Raw genomic sequence first — 24,860 nt, forward strand, 5'->3', positions numbered from 1 at the left:
AAATCTTTGCTTATGTCATTTGTTTTTCCATATTGGTTTAATAATAAGTTGTCATGTGGCAATCCTCATGCTTCAAGTGGTGCTGTAGGTGAACTTTCAGGCATTGCATGGCTTTATCATATTAGCAGTAACAATGATTTTTATTGTGTGTGACCTACAACTGTGTTGTTTTCTGCTTTCTGTACTAACTTGGGTCAGCTAGGATAATTCTACATTTTACACTTTAATGTCTTTTCAAACCTTTAAAATTAAATTCTGTTATATTCCATTGTTAAAAATTAGTGTTTCCTACTTATCATTCTATTTCATTTTCCTGGAATTAATTCATTTAGAAGATACTCCAGGATGCAATCTGGAGCCGTCATTGAATTTTCTCTTTCTCTTATAAAACATTTTCACTGTCTGAGATCAGCATCATTTAAGAGTTTGTTTTTTTCTTCCAAATTAGGTTATCTTTTTTTGTATAAAATAATTAATTAGTATGATTTTACTCATTTAAGTTGTAGCATAGCTCTTCCAGTTACAGAAGTTTTGAGGTGGTTTATTATGAGTTAAATAAGAAAGATATATTGACACTTGAAACCTATAATTGTGCTATATGACTAGTGGTTTCATTTCCATAGGACACAGCTTGTTTTTCACATGAAAAGTGATGTTTTCTGCAATCATTAATGATACTTTATTGTGCCATGAACTTTTGGATAGATAGAAACTTTTTTTTTTCTGTATTTGTTTTTTGGTCCATTAAAAACGTTACTCATTTTTCTCGACAGCTTGACAATGAGGCATTATTTGTTATAGGCTTAGTTATATTCTCATATTGTTCAGCTTCCACCTCGTATTCTTTTCTGCCTTTAGCTCAGGAACTGCAAGACAAAATGTTTTGAGAGCATAACTTAGTGTAAGGTTTGACACATATATAATTGAATGATTCCAGATATTATCAATAGGAAAATGACCTGGCTAGAAATGTAAAGAAATTTCTTATTGTATTAAACTTTATAACAACACAGGATTAATGTTTCATTTTATATGTTTTATAGTATTTTAATTTTTAGTTATGTTTATTTAAACATACAAATTTGTATTCTCTTACCTTGATGTCCTATTTTTAATCTTACAGTTGTAACATCCTTTTTTTCATTTTTTTCAGAAGTTTTTGTATGAGTAAAATTGTGCATAATGCTTTCAACTCTTCTTGTTATAGGTGAAGATGTACATTTGGATGTGATTGATGTAATGAAACAAGAAGGAGATATTAAGATGACAATGAAGGAGTGGGCAGATTATTTTGAAAATCCTGACAGAAGTAGGGTGTACAATGTCATAAGCCTCGAATTTTCTAAAACAAGGTGATTTTCTTTCTTATGCTTCATTCCATGCCAACTCACTTAGGACTTCCCAGTTCATGTCATAGATTTCCTTGAAACAATTCAAGCAAAAACTTCATTTTGATTTATTCAGCCATGCAGTACAGCTTTAGGATTTTGCTTGGCTGAATGTTTTCAAGAAAATCTGTAACGTGAATTGGGAAAGGTTCTTTTTCCTGGGTGAGTTGGCATGGAAGAACCCTTATGTAAATTAATTATCTGTATAATTTTGTACCTGAGGAAAACCTCTTTTCTTCTGAATCTGTTTCTCATTCTTTTCATTGTAGAAGACATGAGCCCTTTCATACAAGTAATTTTAATGCTGGATACAGGGATATTTCCTTTATACTCAGTGTGATAAATATTTTTTGCTTTAAGTGCAAATGTTGAATATGTGTATTTCTAAATACTCTTTGTGTTTGTACTTTTACAGGCTGTCTGAACTTGTTACCCCACCATCTATTGTGAGAAAGATAAGCTGGGTGGAGACGTGCTGGCCAACCAACTTGCCTGAAGATTGTCCTTATTCTCGACCAGCTGTTATGAAGTATTGTTTGATGGGAACAAAGGATAGTTATACAGATTTTCATATTGATTTTGGTGGGACTTCAGTTTGGTATCATATCCTTAAGGTATTCTCATTCTTTACGTAAATAACTCCACATTCTCCTTGACCTGAAATATGAACTTTATTAATGTTACAATCTTTTAGAATATATTGTTTTCTCCACAGTTATAAAAAAAATCACACTTTTGTGATGAACAGTGTAATTTTCATTGTTGTGGGTGCTTTTTAGCAAAAGTATAGCTGTGAGGTTGTATTTTGATAAGTAGTATTTATTAGTGTGCCAGGCTGTGAATCTGAGGATTTATGGTTCATGTCCCATTCCAACAAAATCACACTCCTGCCCTCTTAGGCAATGGATATGTTATAAAAGTGATGGTTAAATTCCACTGTATGATAAGAATAATTTTGAGAGTTTAGTAGCAGATACTGTTGATAACTGTCTTTCTACTAGTGTTCCAGTTCAAAGTTACAGACAACTAAGTCCCTATAGCCCTTGTGTAACTTTGCATAAATATTTGGAACAAACACTACAACAGGAACCTGACTAATTTGCATATATTCTTTTTATTTTGATTGACTACACAGTTATGGAATATGTATACACTGTTAATCTCCTAACATAGTAACATTTGTTCTGTAAAGTAAAATATAATACTTTGTAACTCTTATAACATCTGAAACATTTTTTTAAATTTTATAACAATATTATTTTTTATTTTGTTCTTTATTTTGAGAAACTGAGGATATTAAGTTAATTGAATAGTTTTATAAAGTGTTATACAAAGTGAGCTATTCTGTGTGTGTGCGTGTGTGTGTGTACTTTATTAATTTTAAGAAGTCTGAAAAATGGAGTTGATGATTGTTGTGATTAGACAGAGTTATAAGTCATTGAATAAACCATCTTATTTATTTAATAAACTATTGTTGTTGTTTTTTATCAGACTACTTGCTACCATTTATTTTTACAAAGAGGTGACATTTCTGCATATAAAATTTATATAGATACAATATTAGTTTACACTCGGGTAAAGCTAGTGAAGCTGGAGTTTTATTTTAGTATTGTGTTTTATAGGATATTAAAATCTATGTACTAGTTCCAAAAAACTTTAAAAGGTGTACATTTTTTATAGGGAATATTTTAAGGCTGTAGGATCATAGTATAAAACTATTTTTACATGTTTTTTCATATACACTTATCCTTTAGTGTATAAAAAAAGACCAAGTATTAAAACAGAAAAGTACTTTATTCATTTGTTTTGTAGAGCATGACTTATTTTAATGTATATTGTTGTTTTGTTTTTTTGTTTGTTTGTTGTTGTTTTTTCATTATGGGTTGGGTGGAATTCATGTAGCTCATAACCAGAAAAGTAATTATACTGTGATTTATAATTATGTTGGATATATTTACAAAATTTTGCAAGGCTTTTATACACAAAATATTAGGTTTTTGAATTAAGATCTTTTAATGAAAGAGTTTCTTGTTGTTGGTTTATTTTTCAGAATATTGATTCATTAACATGCAAAGTAATTTTGAATTTGAGATTATAATACTTTCATGTTACAGAAAATTTTGAAATTTCATATAAAAAAATCTTTACAATCTCAAGATAATTATCAAATATTTTGAACAAAACTGTTTTATATGTTATTTTTACTAATACTAATGCGTCTCTATACAGGTTGGTTTGATTTGATCAACTTCATAATCTCCATAAAAATTGGGAAATATATTTTTTCTTTGTATAAAGTAGAATTACTACAGGTTATAACATGTAAACCATAAATTTTTAGTCTAAATAGCTTAAATTTCATAACATCATACATCAACACACACCTTTTTTGGTATATATTGACCTTTCAGCAATGCATGGCTGACATTATAGAAGATGCAGTGCATATGTACTCATATTACCATATCCAATAATGTAAAAGTGGCCTTTACAAAGTGACATATTTTGAATGGGTTTTGTGGACCAGTATTTTGTAAAATAGTTGTATTTCAATTCTAATACATTATATGTATGTACAAGGTCTGTTCAAAAAATACACGGACTGACGTCATAAAACAAAATGTACTTTGTTTAGAAGTTACAGGTCTGGGACCCCTTCAAAGTACTCTCCTCCCCAACACACACACTTATCCCAACAGTTTCCACTTGTTGAAACAGTTCTGGTATGCTTCTTTTGTAATGTCCTCCAGCTCCTTCGTCGCATTTGCCTTAATCTCTGGAATTGTCTCAAATCGTCTTCCTTTCTGAGAGCTGAAGTTCGCAGCAATGCAGTGCATCTTCAATTTTTCGGTCAAAATCTCGTAACAAGAACCATCTGATATCCCACACTCTTCAGCAAGCTCCCTGACAGTCAGACGTCGATTTGCCCGCACCAGGGTGTTGATTTTGTCGACGTGTGGGTCGTCAGTTGATGTGGAAGGACGTCCAGGACGCTCATCATCTTCAATGGACTGTCGACCATCCTTAAGACGTTCATGCCACTTGAAACATGCCGTACGCTTCATAGCAACATCATCGTAAGCCCTGTTAAGCATAGCAAAAGTTTCAGTCGCAGATTTTCCAAGTTTAACACAAAATTTCACAGCAAGTTGTTGCTCCTTCAGGTCATTCATTCTGAAATCCGCCAAACGAAAAAATCGCACTTCACTTAAAACCGCATAGCTAATACACAAATGAAGATATCTGCAATCAGGAAATGGCGTGGTAATCAGCTGATCTGTGCGAACCTAGTGACACCAAGCGGATTCCCCTGGAACCAATTAGAGTCGCGCAACTCAAACAGTCCGCATATTTTTTGAACAGCCCTCATATGTACATTATTACATAGAACAGTAAATGAAGAATTATATAAAATAATTATATCTTCTAGTTACAAACTTGAAACTCATTTGCTGTAGGCTGCTGAAGAATATTAAATTATTTTTTTAGAGTTTTATATACACCCTTGTGCAAATTAATTGAAACAAATGGTCATTTTACAATATTTTCAACATGGAGGTTGGTGTAGACTCACTGGACCTGCTGATTTCCTTTAATAGTCATTTTTTCAGACAGATGGCATCATTAGCTGTGTTTTGCAGTACAGTCAATCTATTTTTGGGATATATGATGAAATTTTGAGGAATATTACGTCATTCGTAATAGTATTAGAAGGGCAAGGAGACCAGTCAAAAAACAACTTGCACAAGGGTGTGTGTGTGTGTATATATATATTTGCATTAGATAAGGCATAAATTGCATTAGAAGGGCAAGGAGACCAGTCAAAAAACAACTTCTTACCAACTCAATGAAGAAAAAACGGTATCAATGGGGTCTGAAATACAAGAACTTGATGCAAGAACAATGGAGGAAGGAGTTATTCAGTGATGAGACTCATTTATTCGTACAGGGTCAAAGAAGTCTGCATGTTCGCAGATCTTCAGGTGAGAAACTTGGAGAATCTCACATCAATCACTTCATAAAACATCCCTTGAAGAAGATGTTTTGGGGCTTTTTCAGCTACTATGGCATTGGAGGCTTACATATTGTAGAAGGTATGATGCGAGGACCACAGTACATCGAAGTTTTGCAGAGAAGAGTCATTCCAGAATTGAAAAAGAGATTTCCAGATAGATTTGGCATTTTTCAGCAAGATCTGGCTTTGTGCCACACATCGAAACTTGTGAAGAATTTTATGACTACAATGCAAATAAAGGTGCTGGACTGGCCTGGAAACTCTCTGGACTTAAATCCTATTTAAAATCTTTGGGCAATTTGTAAAGAAAGACTTCAGGGAAAAGACTGTACTATGAAAGATAAGCTAATTGAAGCCATAATTGAGGTGTGGTACCGCGATTCAAAAATTAGTAAAGATTGCAGTCAACTCGTGGACACGATGCCAAAGCGGATTAATGATCTTCTGAAAAATAAAGGTGGTCATATCATGTATTAATTTGTGAGTAATTTTTGGATTCTCAGAAATAAAATGCAAAAAACTGAAAAATTCGTAATTTTTCGTCTTGTTTCAATGTATTTGCACAAGGTTGTGTGTATATATATATACACATTTTGAAATAACCAAAATTCGTAAACTACTGTGTCAATACCATAGAATTCCATTATAATTTATCTAATTTGTAATTAAGTTGAATTTGGGGCTAATAAATATGAAATTTTAGCTCACTAAAGTTTCATCTTAGTTTTTTCACTTAAAATTTCAAAAGAACGAGTTTGAAGCTGAATTATTCAATTATGTAGAGAAAGCCACCAGGGGAACATGCTGAGCTTTCAATTGGTTATTTACATGTTGTAGACAGAAGTAGCTGTACATAAGCATGTATTTCCAAAAATGGAAAGACATGGGCAGGAACACTGTATTTGTCCACTATTAGTAGTGATAGCTCAGTAAATAGAAAAAAATATGAGGTTCTTATTTGATATTCTAGATTGTTAATATATGTAATTTGAGTTCCTGATTTGTAAGAAACTATAGACTGTATTTGGACATTACAAATATCTTATTTAAACCAATGCAGCATTCAACATACTTACATGACTCACAAAAGTCACTAATTTTGATTTTTTTTAATATTTAGTTTTAAATGAAGAAATAAACTTATAGGTTGTACAAAAATTTGAATTACCATCTACAGTTTGATACCAAGCTTATTAACATACATTTGTAAAATAATGTGAAAAAGTGTCAATAAATGAAATATGATATGGCTTTCATTCTATGAACCATAGCAATAGGGTTAACTAGTAACATTTGTCATATATACAGTTTATTGATACATATCTTACAACAATGATATTTATATGTATAGGGTGAAAAAATTTTCTACCTCATTCAACCTACTCCAGCAAACGTTTCATTGTATGAACGATGGATGTCATCTGCCAACCAAAGTGAGATGTTTTTTGGGGATCAGGTTGATTCCTGTTATAAATTAATTCTAAGAAAAGGAAGTACCCTTTTTATACCAGCAGGGTGGATTCATGCTGTACTTACATCAGAAGATTCATTGGTGTTCGGAGGAAATTTCCTCAATACTTTTAATATACCGTTACAATTACAGTAAGTATATTTGATATTTGTCTTGTGTTTTGATATATTTCTTTGTGTTCTTATTATAATATTTTTTCTTTATTATTATGACATACTTAATTTTCTGCCAGCTTATGTGCATTTAATTTCAGTTGAATGTCCTCATAATAGTTTTATTTGAAATATATAATACTGAAATTGTATAAAGTATATAATTTTTGAGCTTAATATGAATTTATTAGCTCTTGTTGTGTAGGAATACCACATAGCTATTGATGTGTATGTATTTTTGTGGTTTTAAGTAATTAATTTGATTTTATCCTAAAGGTAAATCTTAGGATGTAAGTTTAATTTATAACCTTCATTGGAAATATGCCATACTCATAACTTACTGCTTACTCAGATCAACAGTGGTCAATAGAATCACTGAAAGTAGCATAGTCCTTTCTTCTTACACTTTGTTGATAACTTTGAGTCATTTTGAATAAGGAAAGTAAAACAGTTAAAATAAAGTTACAGAGAAGCCAATCCAGGAAAAAAAACAAACCTGTGAGCTTAGGTCTGAAGTCCCAAATATTCTTAGCATCATTGCTATCCTTACCAAAAAGCTTGTAAACATTTACTGATTTCATAAAATGTAAAGGTTTCTATTTTGAAATTTAGGCTATAATGAGATGAAGAGCAGGTGATGTGTGATGACCTTTGGAATTTATGTTGCAACCTTGGAAATGAACTGAAAGGAATATGTTAAATACTTGTAATTTATATATTCTAACCATTTGCTCATAATCCACTTCTGCTTTCCATGGCTAGGGTACTGAAGTTCTAATCTCGCTACAGTGGAGTGGATTCCAATTTGTCCATCCTCTGTTTATTTGTGATTTCAGTTGAATTCACCTTCCTTATGGAACATCCTGTTTTTCTCAGTTGCTATTGAAATTAAACTCAAGTTACTGAAGTGGGTTGCTCACTGGCTGGTAGCAGTAAGTTTACGAATTAACAATGCTGAAACCTGAGGTTTATTTCTCTGTGATGGACAAAGCAGATAGCTTAGTTTGGCTTTGTTCCAAAACAAGCAACCAAAGAACTGAAATGGATTAATTCTCATAAAAAGATTTAAGTTTAATAATTATTCGTTGGGAGATACCTGATTAGATTATTCATGTACATTTTCCCATATGTACTGTAGTCAACTGGCCATTTTACTGATTTTCAGAGTCTATGAAACCGAGCAGAGGATAAAAACTCCACACAAGTATCGGTTTCCATGGTTTGAAACAACACACTGGTTTGCTGCAGAGCTTGTTCTCCAACAGCTAAGAGGTACAATTAATTCACATTTATTTTTTTGCAGTTTGAGCATATTTTAAGAGTTTATTTTTTTTAGCAAATCATATTTATTGAAAGGAAGCATTCTTTTAATTGTGTGTGTCAAAGCAACAAGAAATGTTTTCAAGTAAACTAACTTCCATTTGTGTAATTTAATTAAATAAAAAATTGACTACCCATAATTTGTAATGTTAATATCTGAGGTAAAAGGTAAACTCTGTTAAAAGGATGCATGTTAGTGTAACTGCAGTCTATTTACATTACAGTGAAGGTTTCACATCACTAAGTAAAACTTGTTGAATGTTCCTGTGGGCTAAGGATTAATTATTTTTTAAGAATAAAACTTGGACATTTTAATTAACGTAAACATGAAATGGTAAACAGAGATAAATTATACCAAAAAAAGAGATGATAAACAATGACAAACCTTTCTCTTGAGAAAACTATGTGTTTTATATTATATGAATGGTTTATTGACTTCTGTTGGGATATAATATTTTGTTTCACTAGCACTGTTTACTCACTTATATAGTATGCTGTTATGAAATTACAGAATTGAAAATGTCAAAATGATACTTAAGGAATGTTAACTGCGATAAGATGGAACATTTGTTGGCCATTTTAAGAAAATGCATAAAATTTGTAATTACTGTTGTATGTACAGGAAGCACATATTAAAAAAATGAAATAATATAAACTGGCTTATCATTTTAGCTTTTCTGGTTTTTAAATTTTTTACTCAAATCTTCTGTTATAACTTCTGGACTATCCCACTAAGACAAGTTTAATTAAGTTGGAACTTATTGCTTCAAATTTTTTTACTGCTTTTAAAATCATATTTTAATACTTAAAAATACAGTGATTGAATTAATGGTTTAGATTCAACTTTATTTTCCACTATCAGCACATTTTGGCACAGATGACATACCCAACATACTACGGTCTCTGCTGAGGTGACAGATGTACTGCATCTGTTGTCAGCATGCTGGTTCTGAAGTGACACTGTTATTTATTCATCACAGCTAACTCTACTGATAGCACAAATTAGCAGTAAAGTGACACCATTGGTAGTACCAACAGGCATTGAACTAACGCCATTATTAGCACCTACTGACAATGAAGTGTTACAGTTTTTAGCACCTAAAGGCCTTAAAGTGACACCATTATTAGCACCTAAAGGCACTGATGAAACATTATTGTCAGCATCTAATCCAATTAAAGTGGCACCATTGTTAGCACTTACTTGTATTGATTTGACACAATTGCTAGTCTATATTAGAAATATTTTTATAGTTTCTATTATTATTACATCATAGATTTTACAATTGAATGATTGTGAATTAGATGTGGGGCTGGGCATGGTATAGTGATAACATGTCAATATGTAGATTTGTCGTTACGTGGTTCATGTTTTACAATTGTGCTCGACAATTGCAAACCATGTGTGATGATGGGAGAGTGTTCAAATTGCACTATTTGATTAAAATAGCCCAATAATTGCCAGTGTTATTAATTAGTTGCCTTCTCTCTAGTCTTATCAGTCAAAATTATAGATTGCTAGTTTAGGTATCCCTTTTGTAATTTGGTGCAAATGTCTGAAACAGATCAACAACCAAAGAATTAAATCTAAAAATAAAAAAGTGTGAACTTTGAGGCTTAACTGTGATCACAAGCCCAGCATGGTCAGGTGGTTAAGGCACTCAATTTGTAACCTGAGGGTTGCAGGTTTGAATCTCCATCACACCAAACATGCTCATTATTTTAGCCATGGGGACATTATAATGTGACAGTCAATCCCACTATTCATTGGTAAAAGAGCAGCCCAAGAGTTGATGGTGGATGATGATGATTAGCTGCCTTCCTTCTAGTCTTAAACTGTTAAATTAGGGATAGCTAGCACAGATAGCCCTTGTGTAGCTTTGAGTGAAATTTAAACAAACTATGATCACACCTTTTTGTTTTCTCTGAGAGAAAATTTCTAGCAAATGAAATAAACTTATGCCCTGGTCAATAAATCATGGTAGCAGCTTATTTCCTGGAATTATCATTATTATTGTATGTATAGTACCAATAGTATACAGTTTGTATTTTTTTTAAGAGTGTGTAGAAGAAACAAGTTACTCAATATTAATATTTCACATTTATCAGAAATATTCCTGTTTTTTTAGTAATAATATATATATATATATATGTCAAAGTACTTTGCTGTTCATTTACCAAAATGTTATAGTGAGTTTGTGTATTCAAATCTATGTGGCTCACTAAGACCAGGGTGCTAACCAAAGTGTAAAAATTAGACAGTTTGTATAAAAATCAGCTATCATATGACATTTAAATGTCCACAAAAATCTAGAAGATTTTAGTATCTAATTATAGAAATGCTAGGAATATAAAAATGCAACTTTTGAATGTTTATGAATTTTGGATAGTTTAATTGGAATGTTCTGAAGGTAAGAACAGTAGATCCAGAATTTACTCTTTCAATAAACACAGTCACACAATTTTTTTCCAGAAACAGAGTAGACAGCTTTGAATAAGACAAACAGTTAATGTTATATGAATGTTCATAAATTGTGAGTAAAAGGATCCACTTTCTGTTTTATAGAAATCATTGATCAACAACAGTTTTGTATCAAACTTATGCTGTTAGGTGGTTCTTGTTGTTGGGGTAGAGGAGTTAGTATTCATAGTCAGTGAAGTAGTTGGTTGTTGTTATCATTATAATAAGAGCTTTGTTTTTACTAGAGATTAACCAAGGAGAAAGAAAAGCTCCTCACTACAATGTAGCTGGTGCAAAATCTTTGATTACAGCACTAAAGGTCTGGAGTCAAGGCACAGAGGTCAGAGTCTGTCTGATTGTTCAAGTATATTACTCATTTAGGCCAGATTTATGAAAACCAGTGTGAAGATTTTAACTAAATATCTATTTTGTATCATCTTTTAGGAACATGAATATGAGTGTGTACCTTACCTGTCTGAAGTTTAGCTGAGGCAAAATATTAAGTAAATTTTAGATGTATGACAAATTTATACAAATATAGTGAGGCTAGATACAGTGTTGATGAATATGTATTGTCTTCTTATGTGGAACCAAGTGTTCTGTATAATAAAATAAAAATACATATATAGCTATGTTAATGAGAGTACAGGATAACCTATTAATTGAAACGTTAATTGTACTGATAGAGAATATTTAAAGATTTTTCTGTCAGTACTATACACAGAATATTCAACAGTATGTTCTCACAGTGTATTACAGCATTTGGAATGACAGAAATCTTATCCCACAACTTACAAAATTTATGTTCTTTCTTATATTTACATGGTCTGTTTTAATTCATTGTTATGTACCTTCAGTTTTTCTTTTAAAGAAGATTATAGTTTATGTAATTTTTCACTTTTTGAGGAGACTGAAAGGTAATAACTAATTTTGTGGAACATTAGTACTTTTAGTATAATATTTGCTTCACATTTTGTTCCTGTTTTAGTTATATTGATGCTTGGTCTAACTCTACAAACAACATGGTACTTTTGCTAAATTATTTTCTCACTTTCCAGTTTAAGAGGAAAAAAAAACAGAATTTTAAAGCATTCATTATTCTTTCATACTGCAAATTCTGTGTTTTATTTCATAAACATAATTACAATGTGGTGATCATAAGTTACTAACTTTTGTTAGATGTACCATTTATTAATAATTGCATAGTTTCTTTTTTCATATAACTTTATATATAATATATACGTATATACACACACACGTGCATGATGCTAAAATAGAGTTGAAATGATGTACTGATGTTCTGGGTTTGTAGGTTAAAGGTAGAAGTCATGAGGATATTCCTGATGGTATTGATGCTGCAAAGTTGATAAAAGGGCTTTCCAGAGAAGTCAGGATAGTTGAAGTAAGCAGCTTGTGAAAGTCTTATTATTATTAGTTTGTATTTGTAAGAAAACATTTAAATAATGTTTTTGTGATTGTTTTCATGATCTCACATGGTTTGAAGCTTATCAATTCTTAAAACACTTCAGAAAAAATTGAATATGGATCATTTATATTATTTGTAGGTTGGTATAAAATTTACCATACAGTTAAGTGTTAAGCCTTTTAGCAGATAAAATGAATAAAGAAACTAACATTCATATAATTCTTTATTTCAAAAATAGAAAACAAATGTGAGATAACTATTGGGTGGTTTAGAATTGTGAGCCAATAAATAAATGTTTTGCATTATAGTCTGAGAACTAATCATAATAGTTTTAACTTCATAGTGAAGGCATACAATTTGGCATGAAACATCTACATGTATATGTACAAATAATATGATGATTTTTAACTTTTTTTTTTCTTTTCAAAATGCCATCCAGAGATAGACGTAATGTTCTACTGTAGCTGAATATGTCATATTTTTTTTAGGATACTGTTTTTGTCTCTTCCAATGAATGAAGCTTAAATTAATCAGTATTCTTGTATACCTTTTTGTTCCTGGATGCAAGTTTTTCATTGAACAAATCTGTATTCCTTCCATTTCCATAGTAATTTAAGCAACAGTTTTTAACTATCTTTATCATCTTTAACAAGATTGAATATTAGTACTTATATGGAATAGCAAGTTACTCACTGATACAAATGCAAATTTTATCAAAAATAATGAACCTTTGAATGCTGGTTGTTAAGTTTGTGAATCAAAATAAAATTTATTAAGTTCATTTGGTTTAATAACTAAGGAAATATTACTTACTTTATCACTGAATTAATTTAAAATGTGCCAATTAAGTTAAACTTGTTGATGTAAAATTGTACAAAATGGCTTAGAAGAGGTCCTCAGTATTTGCTTTTTTCCCATTGTATATTGATTGAAATAATTTAAACTTTTGTTTTGGGTGTTTAGAAGAGACAAGCAATTAACAAGATGGTAAAAGAAGATAAGAAGCCTCTAAGACTAAGAAAACAACTGCATTCTGTGACAGGGAGTAGTCTGGACAAAGACTTAGAAGCTGTAAGTGTTTATTAAATCAGATTTATGTTTTGTTTAAGGCCCTTTAAATGAGTTATTTTAATCACTGTGAGTATATATTGGATCATAACCAAATAGATCCTTGCTGTAAAAAGAGTGAATGCTTGCACCAATGTTCTAGAAGCCCAACATTGTGTTATATATAGTGTTTATTACGGTCTGTTTCTTAGAACCAACTTTCACACAGAAAATTCACAGAAGTAGAGAATTCAGTAAATATTTTGGCCTAAAAGCTTTTGTTCACTGTTGAACCGATATTTTCTTACTTTTATCTCGTGCATTTAATGTGCATAATTCTTGAATAAAAGTAGCAGGAGGAAAGATGAACTTTTTTTTAAATTCTGTGTGTATATGTGTGTGTGTGTATATAGGCCTTGAATTGATTTCATATCTGTGTAAATAAGTTATTTTGTCTGTAGAAATTTTTGATGTTTGATTTTTTTAGTTCTATTTTGACTGTTATGCAGACATTTTCAATGTTTCAATAAAAAAGGAAAGCCTTTTTCCTTTTGCTTACTTGTCATTAGACTTGAAGAGCATCAAAAGAGAATGTGGGGCAAAATATTAAAGTAGAATTGACTTCTGTAGAGAGTTCACAAAATATATATTTTTTTTAATTTACTTTAGGAATTTGATGGAAGGATATGTAAATAGAGCAGTTAGCCTAATTTCTGTACATACATTGAGGTTAAAAGACCAAAATCTCAGACTTGTAATTGCTTGTGTGTCACAAGCAATTTAAAGTTTCTTTTGAAATAAAAGAATTAAAACATAAATTTTATATTGGATTATAGCATACATTATAAGGCTAGTTTTATTGGCATACATTGATAGTAAAGTTGCTAACTGAATTTTGAATGTTACTCAGTAAAATCCCATGGCATGAGCAGAAAGGAGATTTGTAAACTTAGGATTAAAAATCATAATAAACACACTGAAAATGTTGAATATACTTGAAATAAATATTTATTTGCTTGGGAAATTTTCTGTTGATGATGATAAAAAAAAAAAAAAAGCTAAGCAAGGCACCAGCCTTGAGAACATTGATGTATTATGATATGTTTGTGTCTGTCTGTTTGGAACTTTTCTTTCAAATTTTCAATCAAACACTATAAAGCTCATGTCTTTAGAAAGGTCTTTGAGGAGTCTGAATTGTATATTGCTTTTCAATTCAGGACCACCTTAACTTTTTTTTTAGTAGTCAATCTTTTCAAAGTATTTCACACAAACAACATTTAATCTACATTTATTTTTTTAAGAAAAATTAATATTACACTAAATACAATTTCTATGCACTTTTTTGACTCATTTAATTTAAAGATATGAATGTGCAATTTGTTCAGAAAATTTTGTAAATACGCATTTAGATGTTTTTTGCATATTCAGCTAAGTTTGCTTTCCTTATAACTTTACATTTACTTTGCAATAATTTAGCATCAGCTCATTTGATAGATGACTGTAAACACCTTTTAGTTATTTTTTTTACTTAGAGTTTTATTCTTTGATTTTGTGTGTATCTTCATTTCAGCTCGTTAAACCATGTTGTACACTGAACACTTGTGACTCTTTAATATTTTGTACACCATTATAACTACCATTACTTTACTTTATTATTTACTTTACATGTATTTTTATTAAATAAAGTTACATCTGTGCGAGCATATCTGACTGTGTAAAAGTGTTTCCAACAGATCAGGATGTAGCATTCTAACACACAATGTCTGCAAGAAAACATTATATTAAATGACCCATATGTGAAAATTATAGAATTATTCAAGTGTAAAGCATTAAAACTACTGCAAATGTTTTGTGTATCTTAACTAATATAAAATAATGAATACCTGGTACAATTTTGAATTTGAAGGAACAGTTTAGGTACATTCCTTTTCATTCATGTCATGTAGTTAGTACATTTACTTTTGCATTTGCTTAGCTTGAAAATTATAGTATATGAACTGATATTTTCAAATATTGCTGATCTAAGTAATTGTGTTCAACTTGCAGTTTGAGGGCTGCAAGTTTAAATCCCCATCTTCAATTGTGCTCATCTTATATAGTTGCCAACTAGGATGGCTATCCATCTGTAAACATTTTTGGTTTACAAAAATACCTTTTAACCCCAAACCAGTTAAGACTGAGATTGTAATGGAAAGATAAAAATTGATCTATGTATTTTGCATGTTACACCATCAACTGATTTTGATGGAAATTGTAAGGGAAAAAGGTTATTCTTATTACATAATAAATTATTAATGGATTATTATGCTTGCTACAGTTATATGAAAATGAATTAGCTAAGTTTAAAGTGAAATACTTGAAGGAGAAATACTGATTAGTATTTTTTTTTTAAATGTAAGAAATATTTTCAAAAGTGAAATTATTGAACAAGATATACCACTCTTAAATAGTAAACTTTTTTGATTTACATTTTTATAGCTAATGTACAAGAAACAAAAATAATATTTTTTAAAAATTGCACAAAAATATATGGAAGACTGTAGAACAGAATAGACTGGAAAAGTAGGAACTGTAATTGAAACAACCTGGGTTCATTGCATTCAGACTTATTTTTATTATGTAACAAAACATTGTTAAGTTTGTTTTTGCTTTAGACATCTTTAACAACTTAAGAAAATGGAATCTTTCAAAGTATTACTTAATTGTGAAATGAACAGAATATGTCTTAAGAAAAAGTTACATGCACACAACTAAAAATTATCTGAATGATACAAAGCATATTTTGAACATTTCAAAAGTTCCTAATTTAAATGAAAGTTTTATTTAATTATTGAATATGTGAAGCTATTATTTAAGATTTATATTTCACAAGTTGAATATTTTTGTCATCAAATTGTACTTTTGTTACATCAGTATGATATATATGTGGGAATGTACATTTTATGTCAGGAAAGATCCTTTTTAATACAAGGAGTAATTTTTGTTTGAAACATCACTGCTATTCTGTAGTTTGAGAGGTACTTACAGTGCATTTTGAATACAGAACTAGATTTCAAATATTGTTAAAAACCTGTCTGTTAATTGTAAATGAGCATTCAAGCTTCCTTCCAGGACTCAGTATGCCATTCTTGTGGAAAAAGAGTATGCTGTGACACTCAACATATTTCTCTTTTGGCACTTTTACCATTTATTTTCCATAATTTTAAAAACAGGAGTGAATTTGTTATGTTTTCTGTATTGGACCATATTTAATTTAGTTGGGATGTTATTAGCCGCTGATATTCTTTAATATTAAGAAGTTTGAGTTGGTCTATTCTGTTGGTAACCATCATTACTTTGTATATCTCACTATAAAATTGACCATAGAAAAGTTAAATTAAGTATGTTTTAAATTTTTGCCCAGTTTTTATATTAACTGATATTCTGTTTTGATACAACAAATTCATTGATACAAAAAACTTTTTAGAAGTTGATTTTCTGATTTATAAGCACTTATGGTTGAAAGATCATTATTTTATGATACTTCCATATTCACTATCTTGCGAGATAAACACAATACAAATTTTAAAAGGTTAAGGTATGTTTAAATTTTGTATAGTGTATCCCAGTATGAATCATTTTTAAAAGAGGTAATTACATTTTGTTCAATTTGTAGGTCATCCCAAAACATGAGATCTCAAAATTGGGTGATGAAAACAAAGTAGTAACTTCTCTGAAACTGTCCCTAAAATCCAAGTTATCCTCTCAGGAATCTAGTACAGAAGTTATCTCTTCTTCAAATCCATCACAATCTTCAATAAAGCTATGTATACCAAAGTCTGCAGTGACAGCCTGCCCTATAAAAGGAAGAACACGTGCACCAAGAAAAGATCTAAAAAAAAATTTCTCAAAGCAGAATTCTCAAGAAAATAAAGGAAAGAAAGGAAAACCTCTAAAACTGAAAGTTTCATGTGGGAAAGTAGTAAGGTAAACTTATAATAACAAGTTGACACCTTTTAAATTTTGAATGAATACATGCATATGAATTTTCGAAATTTAAGTAAAATAATTCTAAGATTTATTTCAAGAATTTTGACTGACAATATTTTAAAATTGATATTTTATTGTTTCGTAAGATTTATTTTTTGAGTAATTCCACCTTTCATTTCTGTACATCTGTGAGGAATCTCTCCTGTAAATAATGCATTTATAACTTTTATTTCAGTTGTTGCCAAACTTGAACCATACCTATATTTGTTAAGAAAATATAATCCCTTGAGAATGTAACAATTTGTCTTGTTTATTACATGAGTTGTTTTTTTTATGAATGGTTTTATTACTACAGTCCTTCATTGCTGCTTTTTCATGATGTCACAACATGTGGTTTGAACAATTACTAAGGAAGCTAATATTTTAAAATAGTAATAGTTATGCTTAGGGGTGAACAAAGGAATTTTTTGGGGAGTTCATAAGGTTCAAATACAAGCAACTGATCTCAGCTTTTTCATTTGTAGCTTCCTTAGATGCTCCTTTCATTTTTGAAAATTTTTTGTCTTATATGTTTGAATGTTATGAAAATTTTCTTCTATTACAAGATATCAGGTAAGAGGATAGTTAGGTTTATCAAGTATGGTAGGTAGCAGCAATATATTCCAAAAACTTGTATCCTTATTTATTGAATATTATTTAAGTTTATTATATTTAAACAATGTGCAGAAGTAATGAAACTTATTTATTGAAAGTCAACTATTGGATACAACTAGCTCATCTAAGAATGTTAACCAAAATTGTGATTCTTAACTTGGCAAAAGAAATGGTGACATCATTTTTAAAGATGATGTTTTATGTCAGTAATAAAGCTTTTTCAGTTTTTGCTGTATTTTTTATGATGACTAGTGTAATTGGCAAAATAAAATATCTACAATGAATGGATGTGTTTTAACATTTTGAAATTGGTATCTTATAACAAAACTTAAAAAATTTTACAATCTAAACAATGATAGTTTTTAAGCTAAAACTAGATACTAATTACGAAATTTGTTGTAAGTTGCATGAAATATGGTTGCGTATTTCTTTTCTGAGAAGAAAACAGTTTGGGGGGTTGGTGTTAATGGTACTCTCCAGTCCAGAAAGGTTTAATAGAAAAGTCTTTCAAACTACATTTTTTTTTGCACACGTATTAGAAGCAGTTAGAAGCAGTTAAGTTAGTTTTGTATTTTTTGTTTTTTTCATCAAAGTGTCAGCTCCTTCTGTGACATGAGTCTCATAAGCTGTTGGTTTAAACATGCAACAAAGAAAAACCACTATCAACTTTAAGAGACTAGGAATAATGGATTCAAGAATATGAAAATGTTTTCTATAGTTTAATCTTAAGATAGTTAAAAGTAAGTACAAGAAGTTATGATATCTAGTATAAACAAAGAACAGCCATTACAGATAAGCTTTTGTAGTTAGAATTATTTTAGTGTTTCTTCTTGTGGACATGATAATTACTGTTGGTTTTCGCTTCTTAGCAGTTTTGTGCATTTCTTGAGGTTTCATCGTAAACTTGTTTATAAAAATGATACCTCTTATTAATGATGGTTTGGTTTTCAAAAACTTTATTTTTCATAATTTTTAAATAATTTGGATGAAAAAGATTTTAAAGACTTAAGATTGGCTCTATATGTAAAAATGGCTGGTTTGGGTTGAGAAAATTTTTTTATGCAGAGGAGTGAACAACGTTTCGACTGTCTAAGAACCTGACGATGAGCGAAGAAGGTCAAAACGTTGTTTGCCCTTCTGCATAAAAAAATTTTCTCGACCCAAACCAGCCATTTTACACATAAATGTTTCTCTACAAGTGAGTTTTCTCGTCATCACTGATTAAGATTGGCTCTGTTTGATTAAACTCAATCTATTCAGCAGGATAATTACTTCAGTTTTTTTCCCCTTTCTTTTCTCTGATTGCTGTTGGTGTTTGTGTGTTAGATGTTGACTAAATTTCAGGACAGTAATCATCAGGTTTATTCTTGCTTGATGATCATTTTGGCTCTAATTAGGTATCAAGGACAACATTTATGGGGATGATTATGAATTTCTCTTTGAAAATTTGATTAAAAGCTAGTGTAGTTAGATAATTGTATATTTTAATTCTGCTGGATGTTTTAATTTATTTTATAATTATTGTAACCTAATATCTAGTAAAGTTAATTAATAACCAGTTAAAACAGTTTTACTATGATAATTTTGAACAAAATTTTTACGTTACATCATTCCTGAGTGGTAACAGAATTTAAGAGCTTTAATTTTGCTTGAGTATTATGTGTGATTACCTTTGAAATAACTTCATTTATTTAAGTACTAGTGCAAGTTTGCAGGTGGTATCAAGCTGCACAGTGGTTACATTTGAAACTGAGTCAGTATTGAAAATGTAAGAGTCTCATAGAGTTGCTTCTTGGTGGTGTTTACACACTATATACGATGCAGTATATGTTATTTTACAGTGAAGAGAAGAAACCCATACAAGAGGTAAAGAACACATCTGTTTATGACTTCGTAGATTCTGAAGATGATGCATTAGTTGTTGATGAAAATCCACGTCTTCCTCCGAAACGGCCAAAAGCTTCAACTGTAAAAAGAAAACCTCCTGGGGTAACAAAACAGAACACTTTAAAAAGCGAGCCCTTAAAGCTAAGATTATCGTGTGAGTAATTTTTCAATTAAGTAAAAAAAAAGCAAATCCATTTGCTATTGCAATTGAAGGAAATAATGAAAAGATATTGCTTAAACTTCATTAACTAGACACAGTGATTTTTCTTTCCAGACACTTTACTGTGTCTTTGCAGAAACAATAGATCATAAGACCAAACACCTTGAAGCTCAGTATGTAACATTCTAGGTGTTGCTTTTAAAAATATATTTCTGTGACTTATTACATTTGTTATGGAAAACAAATATGTCATTTTGTTCACTTCTCAGTGATGTAAAAATTATTCCTTTTTCATAGCATCCTTAAATTGTGTTTTAATACAACATTGTAAATATAGTTTTTACAAGTAACATTATATTAAAATGTTTTTTGAAAGAATTATTATAGAAGGTAAAAATGGAAATTTCATACAAATTTGGAAGACTTATAATTATTCAGTTTACATACCAATAAGATTTTGCTGTTTTTATAGCAATTCAGTTTGATATATTTGAGACTGGTGAAACTTTCCTTGACAGTTGTATAGTTATATCTTTTGCATGTTATTATTGCTAATGAGTGATAATCTATGACTTAATGAGCAAAGGTCTAAAGTTTTGGAAATTTACTAAAGTTATCTGGACTACACAAAACAAGCAAATTAACTCTGTTTTATATAAATTCTCTAAAAATGTAGAAATTAATAAGAAATATGTTCAAAGACTGGATAAACAGAATTGAAATAATAACATATTTAAATAAATTCATTATTAACAAGTATGAACAAGTTATTAGTGAAAAAGTTAATATTGAATGTTTAGGTTTTTTACACAATGAGGTAGTTTATTCCCATCAACAAAGTTGCTCGCAACTTTGTTTTCAATTTATAAAAAGTTGCATCTCTAAGTAAAGAACAAGAGTTTAATGGTAAACCTTAAAACATTCTGGTAACATACAGTCATGTGAAAAAGTTAGGACACCCTATGAAAGTCTGTGTATTTTTGTAACATTTTTGGATATATAGATATTTAATCTCAATTTTAACAATACTGAGAGATTATAGGAATAGAACTTAACAATTAAAACTGAAGAAAAGGCTTTTCAAGATCTTCTGTAAATGTACTTCTACAAAAATGCATATTCTAACTGAGGAAAAGGTTAGGACACCCCCACATTTATTCCCACTTAAAATGGCTCAACTCACACATAGGTGTATCATACCAGGTGCACATGATTAGAAGATTGTTACTCAGCATTTTGAATTAGGCTTGCCCTACTTAAACTTCAGACATTTAGTTTGGTGTGCTCCTGACTGTTGAAGTGAGAGTGAGCACCATGGTGAGAGCAAAAGAGCTGTCTGAGGCCTTCAGAAAGAAAATTGTAGCAGCTTATGAGTCTGGTAAGGGATTTAAAAAGATCCCAAAAGATTTTAAAATCAGCTATTCCACTGTCCAGAAAATAATTAACAAGTGGAGGGCTTTCAAAACAACTGCCAACATGCCCAGGTATGCCAACATGCTTTCACCCTGAAAGCAGACTGCAAGATGCTAAAAGAGGTCTCCAAACACCCTAACATGTCATCACAGGACCTACAGCAGGCTCTGGCTACTGTTGATGTGAAAGTGCATGTTTCTACAATCAGAAAGAAACTGCACAAGTTTTACTTACATGGGAGGTGTGCAAGGAGGAAACCTTTGCTTTCTAAGAGAAACATCAAGGCCAGACTGAAGTTTGCCAGAGAGAATACAGACAAAGACCAGGACCTCTGGAATAATGTTCTTTGGACAGATGAGTCCAAAATTGAATTATTTGGATACCAGAACAGAGGACATGTTTGGCATAAACCAAATACAGCATTCCAGGAAAAGAACCTCATACCAACTGTGAAGCATGGAGGTGGAAGTGTCATGGTTTGGGGCTGCTTTGCTGCAGCAGGACCTGGGCAGCTCACAATCATAGAATCCACTATGAATTCTACTGTGTATCAGAGGGTGCTTGAGGATCATGTGAGACCATCTGTAATAAAATTAAAGCTGAAGCGGAACTGGACCCTGCAACACGACAGTGACCCAAAACATACCAGTACATTCACCAAGGACTGGCTAAAAGCTAAGAAATGGAGAGTCCTGGAATGGCCGAGTCAAAGCCCAGATCTTAATTCCATTGAAATGGTGTGGGGTGACTTGAAATGGGCTGTACATGCAAGAAACCCCTCAAACATCTCACAGCTGAAAGAATTCTGCATTGAGGAGTGGGGCAAAGTTTCTTCAGATTGATGTCAGAGACTGTTAGATGGCTACGAGAAGCGTCTCACTGCAGTTATTTTAGCCAAAGGGGGTAACACTAGCTATTAGGGGGTAGGGTGTCCTAACTTTTTCCTCAGTTCGAATATGCATTTTTGTAGAATTACATTTACAGAAGATCTTAGTCTTTTCTTCAGTTTTAACTGTTTAGTAATATTCCTTAATCTCTCAGTATTATCGAACTTGAGATTAAATATCTATATATCCAAAAATGTTACAAAAATACACAGGCTTTCATATGGTGTCTTAACTTTTTCACATGACTGTATATATATATTAAACCTAAGAAAGATTATCATATAGAAAATGTTTACATTTTTGTTAATCTTTACTAACCATTCTGAATGATTATTATAAGTTCCAAGACTGATGATCACAATGAGAGATTTTTTAATTCTAGTCTAAAAGTCTCAAATATATTAAAAGGGTATTTAAACAAGTACTGTAAATGTTCAATATAATTCAGCATGAAGAGAAAATAAAAGCTTCAAGGTAAAAACAATATAATTTTTTTGCTGCTGCTGTACAGTATGATACCAACTTTGACCTATCACTGATAAAAATTAATGATTCGTAAAAGTTTTGAAATTTGAACAGTTGGACATTTTAATCACAGTAACTTTAAAACATTTTTAAATAAATATGATTTTTGTGGTAAATTTATTAATTATAATGAAATAAAAAACACTAATAAAATTTACTATGCTGTTACACAGTATACCCATAACTACTAGCCTGATTGCTTTATAGGTTATACATATTCTGTTACTCAAGAGTCATTGGTATCTCTTTTGTTTTTACACTGTCTAAAATATTGTTTATTACACACAAATATGATTAATTGGCAATTAAAGAGACACCCATTTAACACTTAGATAAACTTTGTATCTTTTTCACCCCACTGTTGTTGTTATCCATTTATTTGGTAAGTATAATTAATAATGTTATTCGAATGCAGTTATTATTCACTCTACTAATTCTTGAAAACCACTTAAGAACTAGATAAGAAATGTATTGTTTTAATACATAATAGGTTTAATACTGATATCACAAATATAAATGTAGCCCAAAGATTCAGATCATATGTTTGTGATTTTGACAACCTCAGAAACAAACTTGTAACAAGTATGTGAAGAGTTAAATTTGCAGCCCTTGATGTCATCAGTTTTAAAAAATTCATTGTTTTTAAACTATTTTATCTAAAAATAAACTTAAATTTGTTATAAATCTAAACATTTTTGGCTTTGTTTCACCTTCTGACAAGCCATTTCTGTGAAGGTGAGAAATTTGTTTACCACAACTTGAATAAAAATTAAAGGTTTGATTTTTTTTTTAATTAAAGAAAAAGTTGAATAATGCTATTTAAAACATGTATTACCAAAACTTAAAAGAAAATTCAAAATCTCAATATTTTAAATCTTTTTAATTTTGGAAAAATATTTGGGAATACATCACAAAGAATTTCTTAAAATTTGATATTTTTCAAAATATTTTTTGTGTGATCTGAAATTCTTGGGCTATAAAAGGTTACACTTATGATTTATTTCCATTTTACATTTGAAATAATTTTCAAGTTTTCAGAACTTTTACATCAGCTCTGTTCTCTGAACTAATTTTTAAGATAATTACAAACAACTTTAGTATATTATATTAACACTTGAAAACATTGTTCATCTATAAAAACCTGATTAAATTGCTTCACTTTTTCTCATGACCTTATGGTATAGGATCAGCAACTTGGATCTTCTTTCTTCATAGAATATGGTTCTCTAAATCATTTCTCACTCTATCCCTGTCTGCCATATCTCTACCCAATATATTTTGGTTTTGGCTACAGTTTTTACACCCAGGTGGTTATCCCTGACAGTAACTGTCCTCATTTATTTGCTCTTAGGATTTATATGCGCTGTTGGAATAAGCATGGCTATGTTATTATGTTAATATATGGAGTATATAATTAAAGACTCACAGTATGAGTAACTTAGATCTATTGTTACGATTCTAATACCAGGAAAAGAGTTAAGTGACAAATTTGGATGACACATGTGTAGGAAGCTTTAAAAAAAAGATTCAATTGTATGTTAATATCAGATTGGAAGCTTATTTGTACTAGATTTCAAATTTGATTAACTTGTGTGTCTTTGAGGTTATATACAAACAATAGATTGATCAAAATATAAAATATTTTCAGGTAAGTTGCATAGACTTACAAAATAGGTATATCATTTAACAATATAATTGTTGTAAATCATTTTTCTGAACTTCTATTTTTTATAAGCAAGCTTCACTTTATTACTTTTAATTAATATTAGAGTAGTTTTTCTATAATTATTTTCATTGGACATAACAAACAACTTCAGATGCACGTTTATCTGATCTAGCCAGTGTTTTGGCTTATGCCTTTTTCAAGGGTCTGTGAACTTCACAGGTTACACAACTGATTTTAAATTATAGTAACCAAAAGGAATATAAAAAACAACAGTATAACATAGTGAAGTGTGCTAAAAGTATTGTTTAATGGGTTAGAGTTGCAGATTATGAATGTAAACAAACAAGCAAAAACAAATAATAGATGAAATAATAATATATTATAGGAGCCAGGCATTGTATATGTTAATAGAAGATGTTTGG

The 24,860-nt window shown here is 30.5% G+C and overlaps 1 protein-coding gene across 3 annotated transcripts in view; it reads left to right on the top strand.

Moving 5' to 3' along the window:
• The window catches only part of LOC143222275 (histone lysine demethylase PHF8-like), a 91,367-nt gene that overhangs the window by 40,800 nt on the left and 25,707 nt on the right, over window positions 1–24,860 (top strand). For all 3 annotated transcript variants that reach the window (XM_076448567.1, XM_076448568.1, XM_076448569.1), the window contains 9 exons: window positions 1,208–1,352; window positions 1,804–2,002; window positions 6,755–7,005; window positions 8,192–8,298; window positions 11,050–11,144; window positions 12,117–12,206; window positions 13,194–13,301; window positions 16,933–17,243; window positions 19,742–19,941. In XM_076448567.1, coding sequence (XP_076304682.1) covers window positions 1,208–1,352; window positions 1,804–2,002; window positions 6,755–7,005; window positions 8,192–8,298; window positions 11,050–11,144; window positions 12,117–12,206; window positions 13,194–13,301; window positions 16,933–17,243; window positions 19,742–19,941 — 1,506 coding nt within the window. The remainder of the gene's footprint in view (window positions 1–1,207; window positions 1,353–1,803; window positions 2,003–6,754; window positions 7,006–8,191; window positions 8,299–11,049; window positions 11,145–12,116; window positions 12,207–13,193; window positions 13,302–16,932; window positions 17,244–19,741; window positions 19,942–24,860) is intronic.

Source organism: Tachypleus tridentatus, chromosome 8 (assembly GCF_004210375.1).
Source record: "Tachypleus tridentatus isolate NWPU-2018 chromosome 8, ASM421037v1, whole genome shotgun sequence".
NCBI lineage: Eukaryota > Metazoa > Arthropoda > Merostomata > Xiphosura > Limulidae > Tachypleus > Tachypleus tridentatus.